The following is a 22,809-nucleotide window of genomic DNA, read 5'->3' on the forward strand; positions in this document are numbered from 1 at the left end:
TGTGTCGAGATTAAAAGCAGTGTAGAGCCAACATCCCCTGCCGGCGAGGGACCAGCCAACTCCTGCCAAGTCTTGCCTAGGTGAGTCTGCCCAGCAGTGGGCAGGTGTTATCCTTGCAGACAGACTGGCCAGATTTCTGTCCACTCTCAGATTGAGAAAGCTGAGGATTTGGAGATCTCGGATCAGCGCCAGCGACGATCTCCTCGGATCCTGTCCTCGCTCCGCCTTTGCCTTTCTCCCGAATCTCTCCTGGCTCTAGGCTGAAGAGATTCCCACCCCCAGTTGCCTGCTCCGAGCCCCGCGGAGCCGAGGACTCCTCCCCTGGAAACTCTTCGGGGGCTGGGGAAGGCTTTGGCGCATGCTCCTTACCTAGGGCAGGTTTTCGCTCCGGGTAGCAGGGCTCCTGTCACACCGGCTGGCGGGTTGTGGCGGCGCCAGCCAGTGTGTGCGAGTGTGTCTGCGTGCCCGCGCCTGGGCGGACCGACCCGGAGCAGCAGTGCGCCTCGCCCGGGGAGGCGGCTTCGCACCGGCGCCTAGTCCGCAGCCGCTGCGGGGCGGGGCGGGGCGGGGCGGGGCGGGACGGGGGCGGGGAGCTCCTCTGCTAACTTGCGGCGGACGCCGTCCGTCCTCGCGGCTCCGGCGCCTCGCGACCTGAGGGCAGAGGCGCCGGGCGCGCGTGCGGGGCGCAGGGCCCGCGGGCGGCCGGGCCGCGCCTTTGCCCTTGGCCGGAGCCCTGGAGAGCCTCATGCAGCCCCCAAGCTCGCGGCCGCAGCTGCCTGGCTGCCCGGCTGCCCCGGGGCAGGTCCAGGACCCGAGCCGCGCTCCCCAGCGACTGAGCGCCGGCGGCGGGGTGCCCTGCGCCGCCTGAGAGCGCGCGCCGCGCCCGGGCGGGAGCAGGGAGCCGGCGGAGCCGGCGGAGCCGGGTGCCCCCGGGAGCGCAGGGCGCCCCGCGCCGCAGCCGCCACCGCGCGCGCCGGCGCCCGCCTCCCCGCTAGACTCGCAGGCCCGGCTCTGTCAGCCCCGGAGCGCCGGTGTGCCGCGGGGCCGCCAGCCAGCCGCACGCCTCAGCGTCAGGGGCATGGAGGAGCGGCGGGCTCGGAGCCGCGCCCCGGAGCCCCCGAAACTTCCGAGCGGGAGCCCGACAACGTCGCTGCCGCCGCCGCTTAGCCTGCCGGCCTGAGAGCGGGACCATGGATGAAAGGTTCAACAAGTGGCTGCTGACGCCGGTACTCACTCTTCTCTTCGTGGTCATCATGTACCAGTACGTGTCCCCCTCCTGCACCAGCTCCTGCGCCAACTTCGGGGAGCAGCCCCGCGCCGGGGAGGCCGGCCAGCCTGCCGCCCCCGGTCCCGCCCGCCCGGCACAGGCGCCGCTCGAGGACTGGGAGCGACGGCCTCAGCTGCCCCCGCCACCCCGGGGGCCGCCCGAGGGACCTCGGGGGGCCGCGGCGCCGGAGGACGAGGACGAGGAGCCGGAGGACCCGGAGGAGGACGAGGCAGAGGAGGAGGAAGAAGAGCCGGACCCCGAGGCCCCGGAGAACGGGTCGCTGCCCCGGTTCGTGCCGCGCTTCAACTTCACCCTGAAGGACCTGACCCGCTTCGTGGATTTCAACATCAAGGGGCGCGACGTGATCGTGTTCCTGCACATCCAGAAGACCGGGGGCACCACGTTCGGGCGGCACCTGGTGAAGAACATCCGGCTGGAGCAGCCGTGCAGCTGCAAAGCCGGCCAGAAGAAGTGCACCTGCCACCGGCCCGGCAAGAAGGAGACGTGGCTCTTCTCCCGCTTCTCCACCGGCTGGAGCTGCGGGCTGCACGCCGACTGGACGGAGCTCACCAACTGTGTGCCGGCCATCATGGAGAAGAAAGACTGTCCCCGCAACCACAGCCATACCAGGTACTGTCCCCTTCCGCGTCTCGCTTCCTGCCAACTGCCACCCCCCTCCCAGCTCCCCCAAGTCCCGACCCCGGCGGCCCCGCGCTCACTGGGCGGCGTGCTGCTGGTTCCCCAACATCTTCCAGCGGTTCGGCCAGAGGCTTTAGGAGAGCGATAAGGAACCTTTGGATGGTGCCCTGGCCTTGAACTCGCTCCCCCCTCCCCCCCCGTCGATTCCCGCTCCCCCTCCCCCAAAGGTGATGGGAACCATCGTCGTGTGTGTGTCCTTCCTTTTGCCTAGCACTGTGTGGCCTCCCTCCCAGCCGATGCTCGGAGAACCGCGCAATGGCCAGGAGGCCTGGGTTAGACTAGCGAGGTCGAATCCTGTACCTAAGTGCTGTGAGTGGAAACTCAAACCTGGTAAAAGGCAGGGGGAGCTGGAGGTAGAGAGGCAGGGCAGGAGTTTTCCAGGCATGGAGAAGGCAAAGACGAGTCTAGTGGCTCTTGGGTGGCTGCTCTCCAGCTCAGGAAACAGTCCTCTTGATGCCACTTTGAAGACACACGTTCAATTTCCTGCTCTACCTCTATAACCCTAATTCTGGAGATGGGCTTTGTTGCTGAGCAGCGCCAGGGTTTGGACTCATGCTGTTCTCAGCAAGATTTCCACTCTCCCCCAGGCCGATCCATCAACTCCTTCTGAAAGTATGTGTTAAATGCCTACTGTGTGCCTGGAAGTGTGGTAAATGCTAGGTGGATTCAAAGATTTAATAAGTAAAATCCCTTCCTTTCAGGATAGACTAGCTTCCTCTCCCACCCCCATCCATACCCGCTTTTAAATAGTAATGCTGCTGAGAATTAGGAAAGTTTGAAATCTTAATAGCCAATGAAACTGCATACCTTATTAACATCCTCTGAGAGACGCATGGGCTTAAGAATTTTGGTTGAATGTTCTTTCTGCCCATTGCAATTTGAAGATTAATCTGACATGCTTGCTCAAAGGACTAAAATATTAAAAGCTTGGAATACTAGTTTATTGAGGTTTTTGTCTCAAAGGTTTCAAACAATTTGGTGCAAGGAAATAGGACTTTAAAAACTCAAGCTCAGCATGTTGATACCAGATAGCTTTTGCACCTGACATTATGGAAAAGCTTCCTTTACTGGAAGCTACCCAGATTCTGGAATTCACCACCACTGAAGCATCTAATTCTACTTCATTTCTCCAAGAATGAGCAAAATTTCATTATGGGATTTTTTTTACTCTGGCAGTTTTTCAAATACTTTCTCTCCTCCTTTCCCTGTTTAATGGAAATTGCTTAGAATAAGAAACTGGTTGGACTTGGAATGAAAGCATTAGGCTCCTTCCTTAGGTTTTAGGACTTTTTACTTTTAAAGATTTCTAATTGTGTAGTGTTTTAGATCCTGCCCTTCTATTTTAGTTTAAGACAATTTTTCAATTGATAATTACTTACAAACTTTCTACCAAAAGACATTATTATTTCATGAGAGAGAGTCTCTGCTACATTTCCCCCCAAATGGTACTTTTTGTATTTACACCTTTATGTATTAATTCCTGAGTGACCCCAAAGAGTTTACTAGTCTGATTCCCAGCTTCCATTTCACTTAAACTAGAGACTGATTATCACATAGAAACATCTAGTGATTCTTCAGTAGGGATTGGCATTACTTTCTATCAATGTATATAAAACTGTTAGTGAATAGATGAAGATTTTAGAGGAATTAGAGATTATGGAATCTAAAAATAATTGGATTTTTGCTTAGTGATGAAATGCTGCTGCTGCTACAGACCCTGCGCAGATTACAGCAGTGAGGTCTTACTTCTGTAGGAAATACTCAGTATCTCTCTGCTGTGTGATGTGGGAAAATGCCACCTTGGCTATTTGAACATATGGTTTCTACTGCACAGTCAAGTGCTTTTCTTTGTTTAGTGATGGACTCATTTCTCTCAGAATCAGAAGTTATCAGATAATCACCTGCACTGGTTTGCTTTTTAAAAAATTTTTAAAATTTTGTGGTAGTATTTTTTGGGGGACCATTTTTTATAATCCTTCCTCCTCTTTGTCCTCACCCTCTCTTTCTTTCCTGGTATTCTCAGTTACTTTTCTTCTCTGGATACTTTAGGAAGGAATAGCTGTGGTTTATGCGAAGTGCCCTGCATCAGAAGCGATAGGGAAAAAGTTGAAGAGATGTTCAGCTGCACCTTCCTCACAGAGAAGATTGAATTAGTTGTCTGTCATGAGAATGTCTGTGTACAGCATTCTACAGTCAACTAGATTAGCTTGGATAATGGAGGGTCCATTTCCACAATGCAAAATGACAGATAATCTATTGCTACGTAATGGGAACAAGGTTCTACTTCAAATAGGGCTGACTCTGAGCAAAATCAAGAAGTAGATCATGTTGACTTTGGTGCCCTAGTCTCTTTGCTTTTGGTTCCCCCAATGTCCCCTCCTTCCCCACTTCTCACAGGGATCAGTGTCCTTGTGGGTCATGTTATAGGTAAGAGCAAGGATTATTGAGTCAGATGGACGTGGCTCTTGTGCTTACTAGCTGTGTAAGTTAGTGAGTTGCCCTTTCTGACCTCAGATTCTTCATCTTTAAATATGGATAATATTGGTACTTTCCTCTTAGAGGTGTTATGAGAATTAAATGAGCAAATGCATGTAAAATACTTGGTATAGTATCTGTGCATAGTATAATATGCTGGTACACAGCACTCAATGCTTACTATGCAGGTGTATAGTAATACTTAAATATTAGTTGCTCATTGTAATAGCAGTATTTCCCCTAATCAAGGCCTTCTTCCACGAAAGGATGTGAGGTCAGTTCCTTAGAGCAGCTCAGTGTAAATGGGTCACCTTAATTCGTAGAGATGCCATTTTATCATTGTTTGTATGGAGACGGAATTCTAAGTTCAAAACATTAAGCAATAAATCGAAAATTATGGATGGCCATTTGGGCATCAGTCATTGCAGAGGACAGGATGGGAAACAGGGGTGGGAGGACACAATATAACTGAGTACACATTCTGTTGGTGACAAGAAAAACTGGTTGGAATGGTGAGAGAGGAGTTGGGAACATCTAGGACCAAAGGCAGAAGCAGGGAGCCAACTCTGGGAGGAGGTTTGTGGTAGAGCGGAAGGAACTGTCATAGGGGTTATAAGGGGCCGGGAAGGGGCAAGGCTCTGGGGCTGGCAGTTTGGGTCCAGTACAGAGGGCATTTCTGACCACAGAAACTGGTTAGAGTAAGATAGGAAGCTACGAGGAAGACGGCTTATCTGAATGACCTCTTTTATCATATTAGTGATGATTTCTTCCCATTCCTTTTCTTTCTTTTCTCTGTTATTTATTTGGCAGGATATTCTTTCTCCTTATCTTTCTCCTTCCTTCATCATTGCAGTATGTTTCCCCTTTTTGTCTGCATACCCAGGTCTTTGGAAGACTCTTCTTTACCATTGTTGAGTGTGGGTAAAATCGTAGCATTGTATGGCTAAAAAAAAGACTGAAGAGATAATCTAGTTCCATAATTTATATGGCAAATGGGTTATCTAATACTAAGGAGGTGTAATATGTCTAAAGTTTCCCCAGGGAACTCGTGTCTTCATTTTGATAGTTTATATTCAATGTTTTGCCTACTGTTTCTTCTGTTCACTATGACAACTATACTGGAGAGTGTTTTAAGCGCCTACTGTGTGCACCTACTGTGTGATAGGTCTAGGAACACAGTTTTGAACAAATAGTGTCAGCCCTCTGAGCTTGGGCCATTAGGCAAGATGGGCCTTGCTCTTCTTCAATAAGTGGGTATCGCTCTCATTCTTAAAATGATGGAAAGAGAGTCCATCCATACCTTTTGTAGGGTAGGATGGCAGTTGTTCCCTTTTATGACCGCATTCTATTGGTCCTGTTAGAGGAACCTTATGAGCATGGTGTTAGATAGGACCCTCTGTGTTGCAGACGATACAAACCTGACTCAGGCTCAATTCAGGCAGAGGGGAATTATTGACTTACTAACCAGAACACAGGAAAGATGGGGGTAGAGTTGGTTTTAAGAATGGTTGGAACTGGAGGTTTGGGAACTTTCTCCCCACACCCCTTTTCATATTGAACTCATTATATCAAATTGGCTTATTCCATGAAATGAGTAAATGGCTATCAACTCTAATAGCTCCACCAGCTAAGAGGAAAGCAGGCCTTCTCTGAGTTCCAATTTAAAACCTTGGGGAATGACTCAGATTAGCTCAGCTTGGAACTTGTGACTATTCTTTCAGCCAATCGGTGTGGCCAGGGAAATGAGGGTCTCTGACCCACTTTGTATCACAGAACGAACCATCCCATCAGTAGTGTGTACGTGTGTGTGTGTGTGTGTGTATCACAAGAAGGGGAGCTAGCATACAGCTTCTGGAAGACCACTGGGTTCTGCATAGTCCTTGTAATTGTGTCGATTATAGTTGTAAATAAGCCTTCAGATCTCTTTTAAAAAACTTCTAAGAAAAATTTTGAGTCAAGCTACTACTCCAGTTTATTCGCAGCATCTGGAAATCATGTCGTATGAGGAATAATTGAAGGAGCTGGTAATATTTAATATGGAGATGGGAAAAATAGGAGAGACATAAAAATTGCTTTCAAATACTCAGAGAAGGAAGATGTGGAAGGTGCAGGAGAGTTGTTCTGTATTTCTCCAAAGGATAGAATTAGGATAAGTAGGATAGAAGTGATGGGATAAGGATTTCAACTCAGAGTAAGAAAGAATTTCTTAAAATTTATAACTGTCTACAATGAGAATGAACTCTTTTGTGAAGCGGCGTGCTCCCCAGCAGTAAACATTTTAGATGTAGCTAATTAACCACTGGTGTTGTAGAAGGAATTTCTTCCTGGGGAAGGGCTTAGCCTGTGTGGCCTTTTATTTTAAGGTTCTGTGTTCTAATCTAAGCTGAGTTCACAGTATCTTTCTTGTCCTCTTTCTTGCCCTGTACAGAGAAAACAAAACAACCTCCACCACACACACACGAAAGGATTATAAAAATGAGCTAGTTAATTCTCAGAGATTTCTCAGCATTTCTACCAAGGAAACTTTTAGTATAGCACAGTCTGATGGTATAGACTATTTTACACATTCAAGGCCAAAAGCAATAAATAGGTCCTGTATACTAAAACGTCTGCTTCTTCATAATAAGTATGAAAAGGTAAGGTGAGAAAATATAACACAACTTGCCACAAAAAAGCCATAACCACTTTGGAACACCATCTGGTTATTACTTTTCCTTTAGACAGCAGGCTAAAATATATAAGGAGGCTGCAGAGCTCTGTTTCAAGGCTATCTAGAATATTATGGCCCATACTGCTTTCTAAGGGATAATCTTTTTGATGTCTCTTCTAATTAGAAATGTGGAACTGCAAAGAAGGTTAATTTTCACCATCAGGTTTGTGTGCAGTATAAAACCAAGGAGATAAGAGATTATTCTGTCTATATGCCAAATCCACTTATATGTTCAGTACAGGGTCTCTTAAAGTATTGCTTCTGGTTCAAACCATGATATTTGCTATAAATCAGAAGGAGGTTGAACTAAACCCATTCAGTGGTTTTTTTTTTTTTTTTTTGAGTTGTGAAGATAAAACTGGAAGTGGTAGATGGTAAGAGATGATTTATTTTTCTGCATTTTTCTTGCTGGTTACCTTGGGATTTTTGAAAGGGTTGACTTCAGAAAAATAGAAATGTTCATGTAATAATTGGAAGGCAGGTAAATTTAGCCACTAGCGATATGGATTTGCTTCATCTTAGACTCTTATTATTCCCCAAAGCTAATTATTATCGTCTCATTTTGACTAAGGACAATCAGAAGCTTATGCCATTTGAAAGTTATTTATGCTTGATAATGAATTAAACAGGTTTAATTGAGACTGGCAAATCCTAATGTGATTTTAAGAGTCATGAACTAAATTATTAGGCCAAGAAATAGGTTTAGTATGAAAACAAGTAAATGCGGAACCCAAATTAATATCTTGTAGTAATCAATTATCTTGTTTTTGAGTTTGTTAAATTATGGATATCACAGATAAGTCTCTGATGATTTTAATTGGCTAATATAACTTTGTTTTAATTATAGCTAAGCATTTGCTTATGTGTTGGGAATTATCCTAAATACTTGTTGAACCTAGACAAGTGTTATTTGTTTATATCTTCCTCTAGCAAATACAGTTAGTCAGTAAACATATGCAAAGTTCCCAGTACAGAGACTGACCAATAGATGTTCAATCAGTGTCAGCTAAAAATATGCTCTATGTTCTAGATTACCTTTAAAAAATATCGTCATAACTTGACAAGACTTTGGTTCTTTGAAAGATGGGATTATCAAACATTTGGTGTCATCCCTCTCTTCTTTTGTCGTGCAATTTCGAATTGTTAATAATTGCCTTTCATAATTAACAAGATGTCAACTCCCCTTGTTCACTAGAAGAGTCAAAGTAAGCATCAAGCCCAAGGTTTCTTAGAACATTCTAGAAGCTTTCTTCTCTTAGTATGCCACAGATCAGACATTCATTTGGGTACAAACAGATGTTCTTGCCTCTTGGGAAGGTTAATCTCATCATTCATTCTCACTTCAGGGAAAAATCAGCCTACACCAAGAGCGTGAGAACTCTGAGGTAGGATGGGAGGATGAGAAAAGTACCAGTAACGTAGACTCTGGATTATTACTGGTCAAAGCCCGATGGTCGAGGCGGTTGTGGTTAAGGATTGTGATATTGGAGAGTAGTGGAAGGAGACCCCGAGTAAGGAAAAAAGTCCTCAACAGAAATTGGAGAAAATGACCAATATATCAGCCCCTGAATATTCCTGAAATTCGTGCTGATGCCCAGTTTGTGAATGTGATTAGGGTCATGTTTACAGCGTGGGCTGTGAAGTCAAGGTAGCTCGATTTTAATCCAGTTCAACTACTTGCTGTCACGTAACCCTGAATAAGTCAGTCACCTGCTCTGTACTTCAGTTTCCTTCTCTGGAGAATGGGAGGAATAATAGTACTATCTCATGGTGAGTGCTAAGAATGCATGTGGCACTCTTCAAACAGAGCCTGACACAGACAAAGTCACTATTTTAATTCTCTCATGGGAGTCATCCTACACATCTGCATTGTTTTGTGTGAAAATAAAATGATATGTAAAGCTGTACTTCCCTCTTTGAATCTGGAACTTTTCATCCTGAACAATGCAAAAATGAACTTGCAAGGTGTGATGCAAAGGAAAAGCCATAAATGATAAAAGTAAATGTTAATACTCGGGATACCATGGGCACTCAGTGGGCACTTAATTAATGCTGTGAATAGAAACTTGCGTTCTTCCTTTTCTTCAGCATGTCATTTTATTTTTTATGGGATATTAATGAAACAGCAACAAAAATGTTTAAACACGTACAATTAAATTCATAAATGAAGCAGTCCTGCAGTGAAATTGAATTAGTCGCCTGTGGGCACATAAATATTTGTCGTTCATTGCTATTATTAATACAGTACCATGCTTTTTTGGTAAGTACTGGGTCATTTATTGTCAGAAGCTTGCATTTAACACCATATGTTCACAGTTGCCCCTGCGTTCTAGTTTTTTTATAAACATAAGAGGGTAGAAAAGCTAAACACCTTGATGTCCTCCATATTTATTTATTACATTTTACAGAGTATTTCTTTCAAAGAATTCAAGGTTATGGATGTATGACTGTAAACCTGGATGATAGCTTCTGTATTTTGTGGACTCTAATTGGGAACTTGTAGAATTGTATAGATTTTCTTAAAAAAATGAAAACAGATCCAGAAGGAAAAGTAAACATGACTTTAAACATAGGTATGTGGTAACTTGGCCTGTGTGTGGAAATCTGCAGGTAGGATCCATGTAACGCAGTAAAGAACAAGGTGACATGTCAAGGAAGAGAGAACAGACAGTGATGATGCAGAGAGTAAATTAGAAGGATGCTACGGAGGAGGGAGAGGAGAAGGACAAAAGTAGTCAAGGTGAAGAATGAAGTCCTTCAAGAACTGAATCAGAAACATGGTGATATTGAGAGTTGAGGTCAGAAGTGCATCTCGTATGCAATGGTTTGTCTCAGTAGTACGTTTATGGGAAGTCATCACCTATCTAAGAGGCTGTCTGATTCGCAGTGCTGGTGTATTTGAATGTGGCCGATGTTCTTTTATTTACTTATACATTATTCTTCTGTACCAGGTTGCTGTTTCAAACATTAGCAGCTGTGTTGTAGGTCCTGGCAGCAAACAGAGGTACCAACCACCTCGGGTGTTGCCAGTGGACTAGTTACAGAGGTACGGACCGAGTAAGGGCACCGACATTGAACATGAGGTTCCTTACAACTAGTAACAAGGGAAGCAGTTAACCACCCTGGGCATGAAGTGGTGGAGCCAGGCAGGCAGTGTCAGCCTCCCATGTCTGCAGGCACCTGACAGGAGCTACAGTCTTGGAGGTAGGAAGGGCTTCCCCATAGGAGCTGTTTGTAGAAGGCAGCCACTGCTAGCAGTAAGGAGCTGAGGGAGGTGGGGGGAAGGAAATAAATATCTTGACTCCTTTCTCCTCCCACCTGTCCGTCTCCTCCCATTGTCTTCCAGTGGCTGGATTTACCTGGAAGCTAGAGGACAAGCGAGCTCCTCATTCCACATGGTTCACCAAGGCAGAGAAAGGTGGAGACTGGATTTGGGGTTGCAGGGGTAGAAGGGAGGAAAATGGAGAAGAACTTGCACAGTGACTTAAAATAGTTTGAAATTTCCTCTAATTCATTTTATGAATGCCCAATTCAATTCTACATATGAGACTAAGAACAAGTACCCTTTCTTTTAGTACCTGTACCACATATTTTCTGTATGGACCATTAGTCTCCACCCAAAGAATGGTGGTTGCAGCAAAGGACACTCAGCAGTGGAGCCGTCACCATAACAAGGGACTTTTCACTGAGTAATAAAAATGATCTTAGATTTGGGTGTTTTGTCCCCGTAGTGCTCCAGAATTGACTGGTGAGAGTGACACATTTGGACAGTTGGATCTGTATTTTGATACAGAGTGGATAATATACATTTTATCAATATATTTTATCTGTGTGAGGTACTTTATAAATTTGAAGTTATATAACAATATTAGTTAAGACATGACAAAATAATTTGCAAAACTGGCTCTAGTTTGCAAAAGCATATTCCCGAGATGAGATGCTTTCTGTTGCTTAGATTTTCTTCCAAGAACATTAAGCACATTAAAAATAATATTAATGTGGCTTTAAGTCACTGAAGGTAACAGGTGAGGGAAGAAAAAAATTATATCACACTTGAAACTATTCTCATGTTTTTAGTTTTAATTTTAAAGGACTTTTGAAACATTATTTCCATCTTTATTTGGGGGGAGATAGGATGTGCTTGAAAGTATATATTCATGCAACTCTGTATAAAACATCATGAACCTGGAATCTCCTAATATTAGATACTGAAAAATAGTTAAGTGAAGTTGGTATCTGAGAAAACTCCGATAGAAAAGATAAGAAAAGAACCATCGATTCACTGCTTTAATTTCTAGAGTCAAAACGCCGTGAACAAGATGCTATTCAGCATATGAATGACAAAAGCAATTTTGAGTGCCATGTCTGTACCTAGAACATCCATTGGGATTGGTGCACATGGGTTCAATTCGTTTCTCCCATCTGTAGGAGGGGATTTTGAGTTGCTGGGAACAGCGTCATCCATGAAGAACACAGCGACCTCCGTCCTCTTTCACAGCCCTTCTTATGCACAATACTTTTTTGTTGTTCTCTGGGACAGCATTTTGTGACAAGGTTAAAGTCAGCAATAGCGTGTAAACAGGAGGGTCATCTTCAGGCCCTTACTTCCGTATGAAAGTTACTTGCTGTGAGAAAATGGCCTTAGGGAATTGTTTTCTGCTGGCTATGAAAGGTATTAGCAATAAGGAACCTGCACTCTGTTCAACTGGATTTAAGTCCAGTTAACTTAAAGCTTCTGGGAGAGGTTTCAGAGAACGTTTTCTTTCCCATGTGGCTTCAGCGAATTTGTCGTTGTGCCTTTCATATAAGCCACGAAAGATTATTCTATTTCTAATATTTCTATTTATAAACATTTCTATCAGTACTTCTCTTGATAAATAACTATTAAAAGTATTGTGTATAAAAACGTTGGGCAACACAAAGGAACTTAGCTACATTGGAAGTGTCCAGTTGATTACCTGATGCATTTTTAGTCTAAAAATATTTGTCAACTATCCTGGTCCATTCTTTGTCTTTTCAAGTCAGACTTAAGCCTACAATACAACACGGTAGATAAATTTCTTTGCTTTGAAAGTTTTATTCTCCTAGTTCCTTATGTGTGCTGTAAAGAATAATTAATGTAATGAAAAAATCAATATCGTGTATAAATTATTTAGGCTTTACTATCATTGTAATTTTCTCTTCAACACTTATTGATCAGCAACAATTCATTTGTTAATTTCTTCCTAGTAAGAGATTCATTGTATTAGGCCTGTAGTAGTGCTGTCCCTGCACTTTCACAAATAAGTCATGAATTACTAATGATACATGGGACAAGTTAACCTGCTCGTGAGTGCTGTGAGATGGAAAACAGGCAAGGGCAGTCATTTGAGATGCTGTCCTGTAGAAACCTTGTGTAGCCAGACAACTGCTGATAACTAAATGAGCAGACTCTTGCAGGATATTAATTTGTACTTCAAAACTTAATGTGAACCTATTTTTCCAGGTAAAAAATGGTCTTAGCACTGGCTGATTCTGTCTCAGCAGCATTTTCTAGATCCAGTAAAGCATAGAGGCAAAGAACCTAAGTTCTGAAACCCAGCTTTGGGTTTAAGTCCTGACTCTACCATGTATTACTATGTGACCTCGCACACATTGCATGCATTCTCCAAGGTCTCAGTTCTCGATCTCTAAAATGGTGATAAAACATTCCTACCTGGTGTTAGTGTGGGTTTGCAACCTTGGGGACTCCCCTGGTGAAATGTGAAGGTAGCTCCGTACACAGAGGGCAGGGAGGGACGGAAGAAAGACGCAGATCAGTCCAAGTGGGTAGGTGGCAGGTGTAATAAACAAGGGAACTTACACATGAGGGTAGACCTCTGCACCCACCTGCTAGAATCTTAGGAGTTTATATAGAGGTTTTAACGAGGTTCAGGCATGTAGGCTCTCCAGGTGGTCTCAACAGCACCCTATTCTCTCAAGGCTACGTTCTTGAAACAGCTTCTAGTGTGGGAATAGTAGATGGAGCATTCATTCCAAGGACAGGGGAGTGGGGCAGGAGCCTCCGACTGCCCGAGCCCGCTTTTGGGTCAGCCAGCGGTTGCATCCTTTAGCTGACCTCCTCCAAGAATTAGCGATGAAGATCATATGAGTTAATGCACAGAAACAATTACGTGTGCGTATGTTTCTTTTTTCTTTTTTCTTTTTTCTTTTCTCGGTACGCGGGCCTCTCATTGTTGTGGCCTCTCCCGTTGCGGAGCACAGGCTCCGGACGCGCAGGCTCAGCGGCCATGGCTCACGGGCCCAGCCGCTCCGCAGCATGTGGGATCTTCCCGGACCGGGGCACGAACCTGTGTCCCCCGCAACGGCAGGCGGACTCTCAACCACTGCGCCACCAGGGAAGCCCCCATATGTTTCTTTTTTAAATCAATTTTAACTCCCTCCACGATTCTCTTGTTTGGGGGAATATAATAGTGCTCTGAATGTGTTGGTTATTAAATGCCATTTTGACTGTTGTCCACTGGATTACTTTAGGGGAGTGGAAAACATCTGAGACCTTTTGGAAACCCAAAGAGATTCAAGTCCAAACTGCCAAAATTCATGGCAAAGAGAACATTTGCATCAGTGAATTTGGACCAGGGAGGCAGATTGGTATCCTGTAAAGAGCTCTAAAGTTTTGATCAAGCAGCCAGGGTTTGAATCTAGGCTTCCTCATTGATTTGTTTACTTGTTTATTGTGTGGCTTTCCTGCCAAAATTTAAGTTTCCTGAAGATGGTGACTGTTTTGTTTCCTTCTGCATCCTCAGTGCCTAGAATAGTACCTGGTACATAATGGCTGTCAAATAAATGAATACATGAAAACAAGCATAAATAAATTCACAAATTTATTGGACAATTTGGATAAGAATGTATGTCCTATCTCTTTTTTTAGAGTTGTTGTGGATTAAGAAAATGACTATGAAGGTACTTCGTAAAGTATAAAGTACTGTACAAATTTAAATTTACATTGACAGTGAGAATTCTTTTGACATAGAATGGAAAAGGAAGGGAAGTTGGATTTTGAAAGTGCAATGCATAGATAATTCACCTTTTATAGACATCTTCAAAAATTGGGAATGACAAAGATGCAGTTGAAAAATATGCAGAATACACATGCAGCTGAACAACTTGTTAAAGGAATGAGCAGTTTCTTTTAGAACAGGACATAATAGATCTTAAAAGACTCGTCAAAATGTATAAGTCTTTTCCTTAGACCATCAGGAGACCTTTTTCTCCAGGGATTTGGCACAGATCAAGGTACGAAAGTTTTCTTTCTTTTCCATGGCTTTACCCTTTTGGGAAAGTTATCCAGGAGTTAATATTTTAAATTTTGTATTCATACTTTTTCATTATTTTCATATGGCTATAAATTATAGGTATCAGTTAATACTATGTCATGACAGTGAGCTCAGAATGTAACTCTTCTTCATTTGAGCTGATTTAGGACGTGATAATCCACTGAGCTCTTCACTACATAACTTGATTTTGCAGCTAATTATGAAAAAAGAATAGAAAATAAAATCTTCCTGCGTCTAGAGTTTGCATTATAATACATATCTGTTAGGAGAATATTTTTCCTTGGTAATGAGTTAGTTTTTATACATGGGGCAATGCCTGGCTACTTCCAGGAGGATATGTACATTAGCATGGGCAGAGACCTAGGAGCACACCTAGCTCCCGGGCTAGGGTGGAGTCTCGGAATAAGACTTGCCATTCAGTAAACCTATGGACAACCGCGAAAGGGGTGATGGCTGTGGTCGGAGTCCTCAGAAGAACTGAGGATGGTATTTTCATTTATGGAACTCTTCTTAATCTTAACAGCAACCCTAGGAGACATAGAGACGTATCCCCATTTTAAAGGTGAAGAATCTGAATATAGGTATTAGGATGCCATCAGCTGCATTTAGCAAAAACGCTTCAAATTGCCTGAATAAGACATTTAAAATCTCATAACAAGCCCAGAGGGAATTGGTTGATTCTGTCTTAGTCACATCTTCCAGATCCAGGTAAGCAAAAACATAAATCCTGAAGCCCAACGATAGGTTAGATCCCAACTCTACCATGTAGTGCTACGAGACTTTGCACAAATTGCTAAATTCTTCAGGTTTTTCATTGTGTAAAACAGTAATGAAAACATTCCTGCCGGGTATCAGTGAGGACGATTGTGTGAGTCAATGCACACAGACGTTTAGGAGAATAGCTGAAGCACAGTAAGCACCTATTAGATGTTAGCTATTGTTATTGTACTGAGGACCCAGGTGGTTTTACATCTTTACTCTGCCACCTGCGCTTGCTGACTTGGGCCATAGGATGCCTCCCTCATGGTTGCGAGAAGTCTACAGCCACACAGGCAGAATTTCCTTGCCAAATGAACAGTGACTACAGTGGAAAGGGTCACATTCCCATCTGGAAACCAGTCACTGGCAATAGGAATGGACCCTCCAGGGTTTGTCCCTGAATATGGCGATAGGATTGCCCTCCCGAGTCCCATGGGGACCGCAGAACAAAAAGTCAACTTCAACATACATTTATTGAGTATCTACTATGTATCAATCACACTACAGTTTTAGGGAAATCAGAGGGAGAAGAAATAGTAATTATTGCTGACACATTTTGATTGCTTGCTCTGCTCCAGGCAAAGTGCTTTATGGATGTAAGTACCTGAATCAAGTAGGTACTCCTGTCATCTCCATTGTACAGATGAGAAGATGAAGTTCAGGGATATTAAGTGACTTGTCCATGGTTGCAGAACTCATCACTGGTGGAGCAGTCAGGTATTTTAACCCAGGTGTATCTGATTTTAGGACCATCTCTCTTATCCCTAGGTTGTGCTGATACTGTGTGTATTTGACAGCTGTCTGGGTAGGTAGTAGGGTGTCAGCAGGAGGAACGCAGGACCAAGGTCGACCTAGGGGGGCTACTATTATAATAGCCTCGTTTTCTAGTTTTTGTATTTTGTGCTTTGACATCTGGGGCCTTGCTGATGCTTGAGGGATTGCTCCTCCCAGGGTTAGCTAATTTTTTGCGATAGTAAATGAGCATGACTGTGAGCATGCCTTCATATGCAAACCAACCAATCCAGAGCCCATACGTCCAACTATTTCCTTTCTCAAGCTCTTATACTCCAGACCACTATCCCCCTTGCCCTAATCACCCCAGGCCGGGTATCAGACAACTTGGGACAACCCCTATTCCCCAAAGCCCACAGAAATTATTCAAACTAGCCAGTCCCGAACCCATTTACCCTGCTACCCTTGTTCTTTCCTTTGGAATCCACAATAAGGCCTCTTGCCCACATTTCCCCCTTGCTTCCTCTGCCTCCTGAATGACCCTGCTGCTTCCCTGTGTGGCAGGCTGTGCCTCCTATTTCTAGGTATCTGTGAGTATAAACAACTTCTTCGTGACAGTCATTTCTGTGTCGGCTTGTCCTGCCATACCTGATTAAACAAATCCCAGGTATCCTTAAAACAGTCACCAAGAATGGAACTCAAACATAGGACCATGAATCTACTTAATCAGAAGCACACAAGTGATAAAAAGTGGATTCTGAATCAGTGTAGAAACCAGTTGTTCGGAGTACAGGTGCAAGGTCAAATTGAGACGAGGTCCAGGATTAAACTAATCAGTGCCCACACATCCGTGGTCAGGATCACGGATTGGTTATAGAGATGGGAGCAAGTCTTCAAGCTAAATGGTTCTGAGCTATAGGTGGACATGGATGTAGGCAGAGGCAGGGAGAGAAGGGAAGGGTTGCAACACCAAGCAAAACCTGAGACAGCCAATCCCTTATAATTTAAACAATGTTGTAAAAACATTGCCTGGTTGACAAGAGAGATATAACGTATGTACTTTTATTTTGAGGTCATTTTCTTTCTATAGCTAGTAGGTAGCTTGATTGATTGGTTGATTCATGGTTACACATAGCCTAATACCAGGCACTGCAGAGGATGCAGACTGGGGAGAAGACTTGTTCCTGGCTCTCAAGGAGTGAAATCACAGTGTATGTAAGTCATAGATAAAATGAACTGGAAATATTTACATCACAACCTTTAAGTCAATTCATGGTACTATAATTAGAAGTAGACCTAGAAATTCTGAAGAAGGTGTGCGAAAAGAAAGCATGTGACTGTCTGCAGGAGTGAATAAGGCACAGAATAAAGAGTTTGAATTGGCTGAAGAGCTGAGGGCTACTGGAATGGGTGAGTGGTAGTGTATGGAGAGCCCTGAATATATGCTAGGCTGAGGAAATGATCTTGATTGAGTACCAAATTTAGAACGACTTTAAATTCATAAACAGGGATGGTTGTACCAATATGTCTGTAAATTCTGGTACTCTTCTCTTCGAGAGGTGAAGCCTAATGCCTGTCTTCACCCCCAGTGTTGAATTCAGTAACTTGACCCTAAGGAATCGAATACAACTGAAAGGGTGAGATGCCACTTCTGAGGTTTGGTTGTAGAAGGACCATGGCTTCTGTGTAGGTGTTCCTCTTTCTCTCTTTCGGATCCCTTGTCCTGGGTGAAGCCGTGTTTTGTGCAGCCTTATGGGGAGGCCCACATGGCAAAGAACCGAAACCTCCTGTGAGTGAGCTTGGCAGCCCCCCTCTAGTCTTCAGAGACTGCAGCCTTGGCCAGCTGCTCGACTGCAACTTTGCGAGGGGCCCTGAGCCCTGTTTGAATGCTCACAGGAACGCTAAAGCAAAGAGGGGTGATGGTAGGAGAGGTGTTTTTAAGAAGATGAGAGATTATCTGATTACAGGACACAGGATCTCATCTAGCTTCTTCCCTTTTTAACAGAAATGAAGGCAGAGCATTTGAGTACCAGATACAGGAAGGTTGGTGAATTGATAGTTGAAGGATGAGGTCGTTCTAATCTGATTGCATCTCTTTTCTCTGTGAGTCATGAAGCAAGGTCATTAGCTGAGAGTGGGGAGGAGAGGAAGGAATGTTGGAAATTTGAGGAGAACAGAGAACCTATGAATAATTATCTCGGAAGTTGGGGAAACAAATTTCCTAGGGAAGTAAGCTGTCTGACAGCTTTTTTTTTTTTTTTTTTTTTTTTTTTTGAGGTACGTGGGCCTCTCACTGTTGTGGCCTCTCCCGTTGCGGAGCACAGGCTCCGGACGCGCAGGCTTAGCGGCCATGGCTCACGGGCCCAGCTGCTCCGCGGGATGTGGGATCTTCCCAGACCGGGGCACGAACCCGTGTCCCCTGCATCGGCAGGCGGACTCTCAACCACTGCGCCACCAGGGAAGCCCCCACCAGAGGTTTTGATGAGATGCACTGGGAGAAGGGCGCATTAAGGGGTGATTATTATGGTTTCCGAAAGATCACGCATTGCTTATATGTGGAAGGAGCCTTGTTCATAGATAGATTGGCTTGTGTTTTGTCTAAAGCTTGATTTCTTTCCCCATTTGGAGAACTACCGACATTTGTTCAGAATCTGTTAGCCTCTTGGTCTCTTTTGGAGAAGGGATGGAGGTGGTACCATAGTTACACTGGTGTTAATGACTTTGAGGCATCAGAAAGGTTTAGAGGGACCAAGGACGGGCCTAGGAATAAGATCCAAAAATGGCCCAAGAAAGCTTAAATAGGAAGGTAGAAATGGCGGAGGGTACAGCACTCAGTATTTATTAAGCCCTTCCCCTTGATGTTCAGTAATATGACAGTTTTGGGCATGTAGAAGTGGCTAAGGCCCTGCTGATAAAAAAAAAAAAAGGTCTCTATCTTTCTTTCCTGATGGAAGACAACAGTATGAACAACTAGGATACAATGTGAGTAGGTGGGAAGTGCCTAGGCCCTGTGCTGGGCACTGGAGATAAAGGATGACTGAGACATGGTCCCTTTTCTCAAGGACCTTACCGTGGACAGACTAAAAGGTGGGCAATTGTAATATAACGAGGGATGGGCTGTAAGGTAGGTGCAGTGCAAGCACAGTAAAGGGATGAGGCACAGCCTGCACGGCAGGAAAGGCTTCCCTGGAGGGAATGGAGTAACTATAAAGAGTCATCAGAACTCAGAATAAAGAGTGGATGATTTTGCCTAAAGGGGACGGTAAAGACTTCACAAGTTATGATTCAGGAACTGCACACGGCTTACTTTACCTTGTCAAGGAGCTTCTCCAAAATCATTTTCTCACCATTCTTCACCCATTTGTGTCCAGATGTGTCTTGATGACATGCTGTTTGCTGCATGTCGACCAGTTACATAAGTGATTTATTACCCAAAATGTTAGAAGTACCAAAGTTTATGAAAAATGATTATATTTTTCTTTTAAATTACAGAGGACCTAAGGTGACCCGTGGGATTACTCTCGTATTCTGTAATACTTTCTTGAGCAGGATATAAAGGGGTAGATTTATAGTGCGTCCTGAAGGAAAAAGGTTGATTACTCCGTTTTTAGCATATATAATTAGGAACAGATGAACAATACTATTCAATTGGCATATAGCTTAATTACTTTTGAATGTGAATATTAAGGTGCATAACCTTCCTAGGCCAACTGCCTACCTCCAAAGACAATTTAAGGTGGATTACAGAATTAAAATAGGACAATTAAAAATATGAGTAAAACCAAAACAATTTAAAAGGAGCAGAAAAATGTGTGTGCCAGGTATGTAAGCTTAGTTCACTTGTGCAGTTAAACATGAACTTAAGCTTTTAATATCTTGCCTGCTAAGACAAAAAACAAAATACTTAGAGAGCTTTTGTCATTGGGTTAAGTTTGTCTCAGGGATAAAAACCTTTCGTTCTGACCTCTGGAAGGAACTTATTGCTTAAAGGGACATGTGATGACACCAGGAACAATGTTTTCACAAGAGTTTTGCAGAAGATACAGAACAGTCTTCAAAAGGCCGTTACTTACATCAACTCTATAAAACAAAGATTTTGGTATATCAGCAGTAAGTGGCTGAAGAATATAATGAAAAAATCTTATTCACTATATTGACAAAGACATAAAATACTTAGGAATTAGCTTTATTAGGGATCCCTGTGAACCATGTGAAGCAAACTACAGCACTTCATTGGAGATATACTTGAACATGAATGGAGAAATGTTTTCTCAACGGAAGAATGAATATCGTAAATATTGTAAGTTTTTTATCAAGTTAATTAATAAGTTTAAAAATAAAAAAATCTGGGCTTCCCTGTGGCACAGTGGTTGAGAGTACGCCTGCTGATGCAGGGGACACGGGTTCGTGCCCCGGTCCGGGAAGATCCCACATGCCGCCGAGCGGCTGGGCCCGTGAGCCGTGGCCGCTGAGCTTGCACTTCCGGAGCCTGTGCTCCGCAGCGGGAGAGGCCACAACAGTGTGAGGCCTGCGTACCCCAAAAAAAAAAAAAAAAAAAAAAAAAAAGGAAATCTAGAGAGGTGCAGGTGGCAGAACCCCTGTCCTGTTGTGATTTTGGTGCACCTGACTTGTGTTCTAATCATTCCTCTTATGCAGAAAGGCTTAGGGGAACTTGGAGGTAGGTCAAAATGTATTTAGGGATCAAAGGGAGTTTGTATGAAGTCATGGGAAAAGCATGGGTTTTGGAGTATACAAATTAATTTTGACCTGGGCTTTATCATTTACTACATATATGTACTTGAGAAGGTCACTAAGTTCTCTGAGCCTCAATTTACTCATCTGTAAAATGAAATAGATAATTTAATCCAATTTTTAGGATTGAATGGTAAATGAGATTGTGAAATGAATTTTCTACGATGTAGTAGGTGTTAGTAATTTAATTCCCTTCCCTTTTTCTCTCCTTGCTTCTTACCTTCTTAAGTGCTTTGAGAGTTCTCAAAGGAGTCTTAAGAGTCTTGATTTCTGTAGCATGAAAGAGACTGTTTTGGCCTGAATATTTCATAAGACAAGGACTTGCAGGAAAATGCTAAAAGGATTAACATGGTAAGATGCCCCTGTGGTCTAAGCATATCAAAATAATAGCAAAAGAATTACAAAAATCATAACAAGTATCATGGAGGGAAAATAACCTTTGAAAACAATAAATGAAAATTTAAAGTAAAAATTTAAAAACAACCATATCTCACTGTGAAAATATTTTAACACCATAGAGGAAGAACATATTTGCAGGACCAGGTATTTGCACTGGTAGAGGTGGAAAACAAATATTAAAAATTACAAGGAGACAAGATTGAATGATGATATCCGCTTGAGAAGACAGAAAAGAAGGTATAATATCTATAAAAACATGTAGTGATGATGAAAGACTGCAGCACATGGAAATGCTGCAGAAATACCAAAAAAACAAGACAGGATGCGAAGGATAGGCTTAGAGCACTGGAGTAAAGATTACATTAGTTATAAACGGTAACGCTATGTGATTGAATTAAAAATATGTAACAGACTGCATGAATCTAGAAAATAGATGGAGATAAATCTGTAAAGAATAGGGACACTGTTATGGACTGCATTGTGTCCCCCCGCCCCCCCGCCAAATTCATATGTTGAGGTCCTAATCCTGGTACTTCAAAGTGTGATTGTATTTTGAGATGGGGCCTTTAAAGATGTAATTAAGGCTAAATGAGGTCATTGGGGAGCCCTAACTTAATATGACTGGTGTCCTTATAAAAGAGATTAGGACACAGATACACACAGAGAGAAGACAATGTGAAGACAAAGGGAGAAGATGGCCATCTACAAGCTAAAGAGAAAGACCATAGGATGAAATCAACCCTGCCAACATCTTGATCTTGGACTTCTAGCCTCCAGATCTGTGAAGAAATAAATTTCTGTTGTTTAATTCACCTAGTCTGTGGTACTTTGTTCCGGCAGCCCTAGCAAACCAATACAGACACCAAAAGAAAAGTGATGATGAAAACCGTAGGAAGGAAGTAGAGACTTCTTCTAACCTGGAAAAGGAGAAATTATGAAAGGAGAACTAGGAAAAGTGTTGAACTGCCTTCTATCAATACTCCTAATTAACAGTATTTAGAGATGCTTGCCACAGGACTATGAGTGGAAAAAATATGAAGGACCAGATGAATGACTCATGTTGCTAAATATAGATATCATTGTATATATAGAAATCAACTATAGAAATCACTATAGTAATATAGTAATCACTGAAAAGTAATCAATATAGTAATCACTGCAAAGGCAGTTTATAAAATATTCTGTGTGCTCTAACTCCTATTATCTAAAAAATACATAAATGGATTATGTATATTCCTCCAGTTTGTATTCTATACATCATATTGTTAAAACTTGTTTTCTCTGATAAGGGGCATTTAGGACAATTTTTTTTTCATTATACTTTTCTGAAGTTTTCAAATTTTATAAGGAGAGAAGAATCTGTACGTGTTAATTTTTTGAAGAAAAATGTTTTTTACTTGGTATTATCTTTCTGTGACTTAGGCAAGTGTGCTCTCTCATGAAAAATACAGAACTATAAGCAATTTTTAAAATTTAAATTTCTATGCATGGAGCTCAGCAGAGCTATTACCAGCTCAGGCACGCAGGAAGCCTAAACTAACAAATCATTTAGAATGTATAAAATATAGGAAGCTGACATATCTAAAGAACATGTATTACAAAAAAAGTTAGAAAGTTATACATTAAGACGTAGCAGGTCAGTCTTGTCTGGAAACTGGGTAAGTTTGGGATGAATATAGGAGGTTCTGAAACTAATGGAG

At 43.0% G+C, this 22,809-nt stretch overlaps 1 protein-coding gene across 1 annotated transcript in view; it reads left to right on the forward strand.

The window, feature by feature from the left end:
• Positions 1-604: 604 nt before the first annotated feature.
• Positions 605-22,809, forward strand: part of HS6ST3 (heparan sulfate 6-O-sulfotransferase 3) — a 661,842-nt gene continuing 639,637 nt past the window's right edge. Inside the window, exon 1 of the mRNA XM_019920898.3 lies at positions 605-1,897. Within this exon, the coding sequence (XP_019776457.1) occupies positions 1,191-1,897 (707 nt within the window). The 5' untranslated portion in view covers positions 605-1,190. The remainder of the gene's footprint in view (positions 1,898-22,809) is intronic.

This window comes from Tursiops truncatus, chromosome 18 (assembly GCF_011762595.2).
Source record: "Tursiops truncatus isolate mTurTru1 chromosome 18, mTurTru1.mat.Y, whole genome shotgun sequence".
In the NCBI taxonomy this organism is placed as follows: Eukaryota; Metazoa; Chordata; class Mammalia; order Artiodactyla; family Delphinidae; genus Tursiops; species Tursiops truncatus.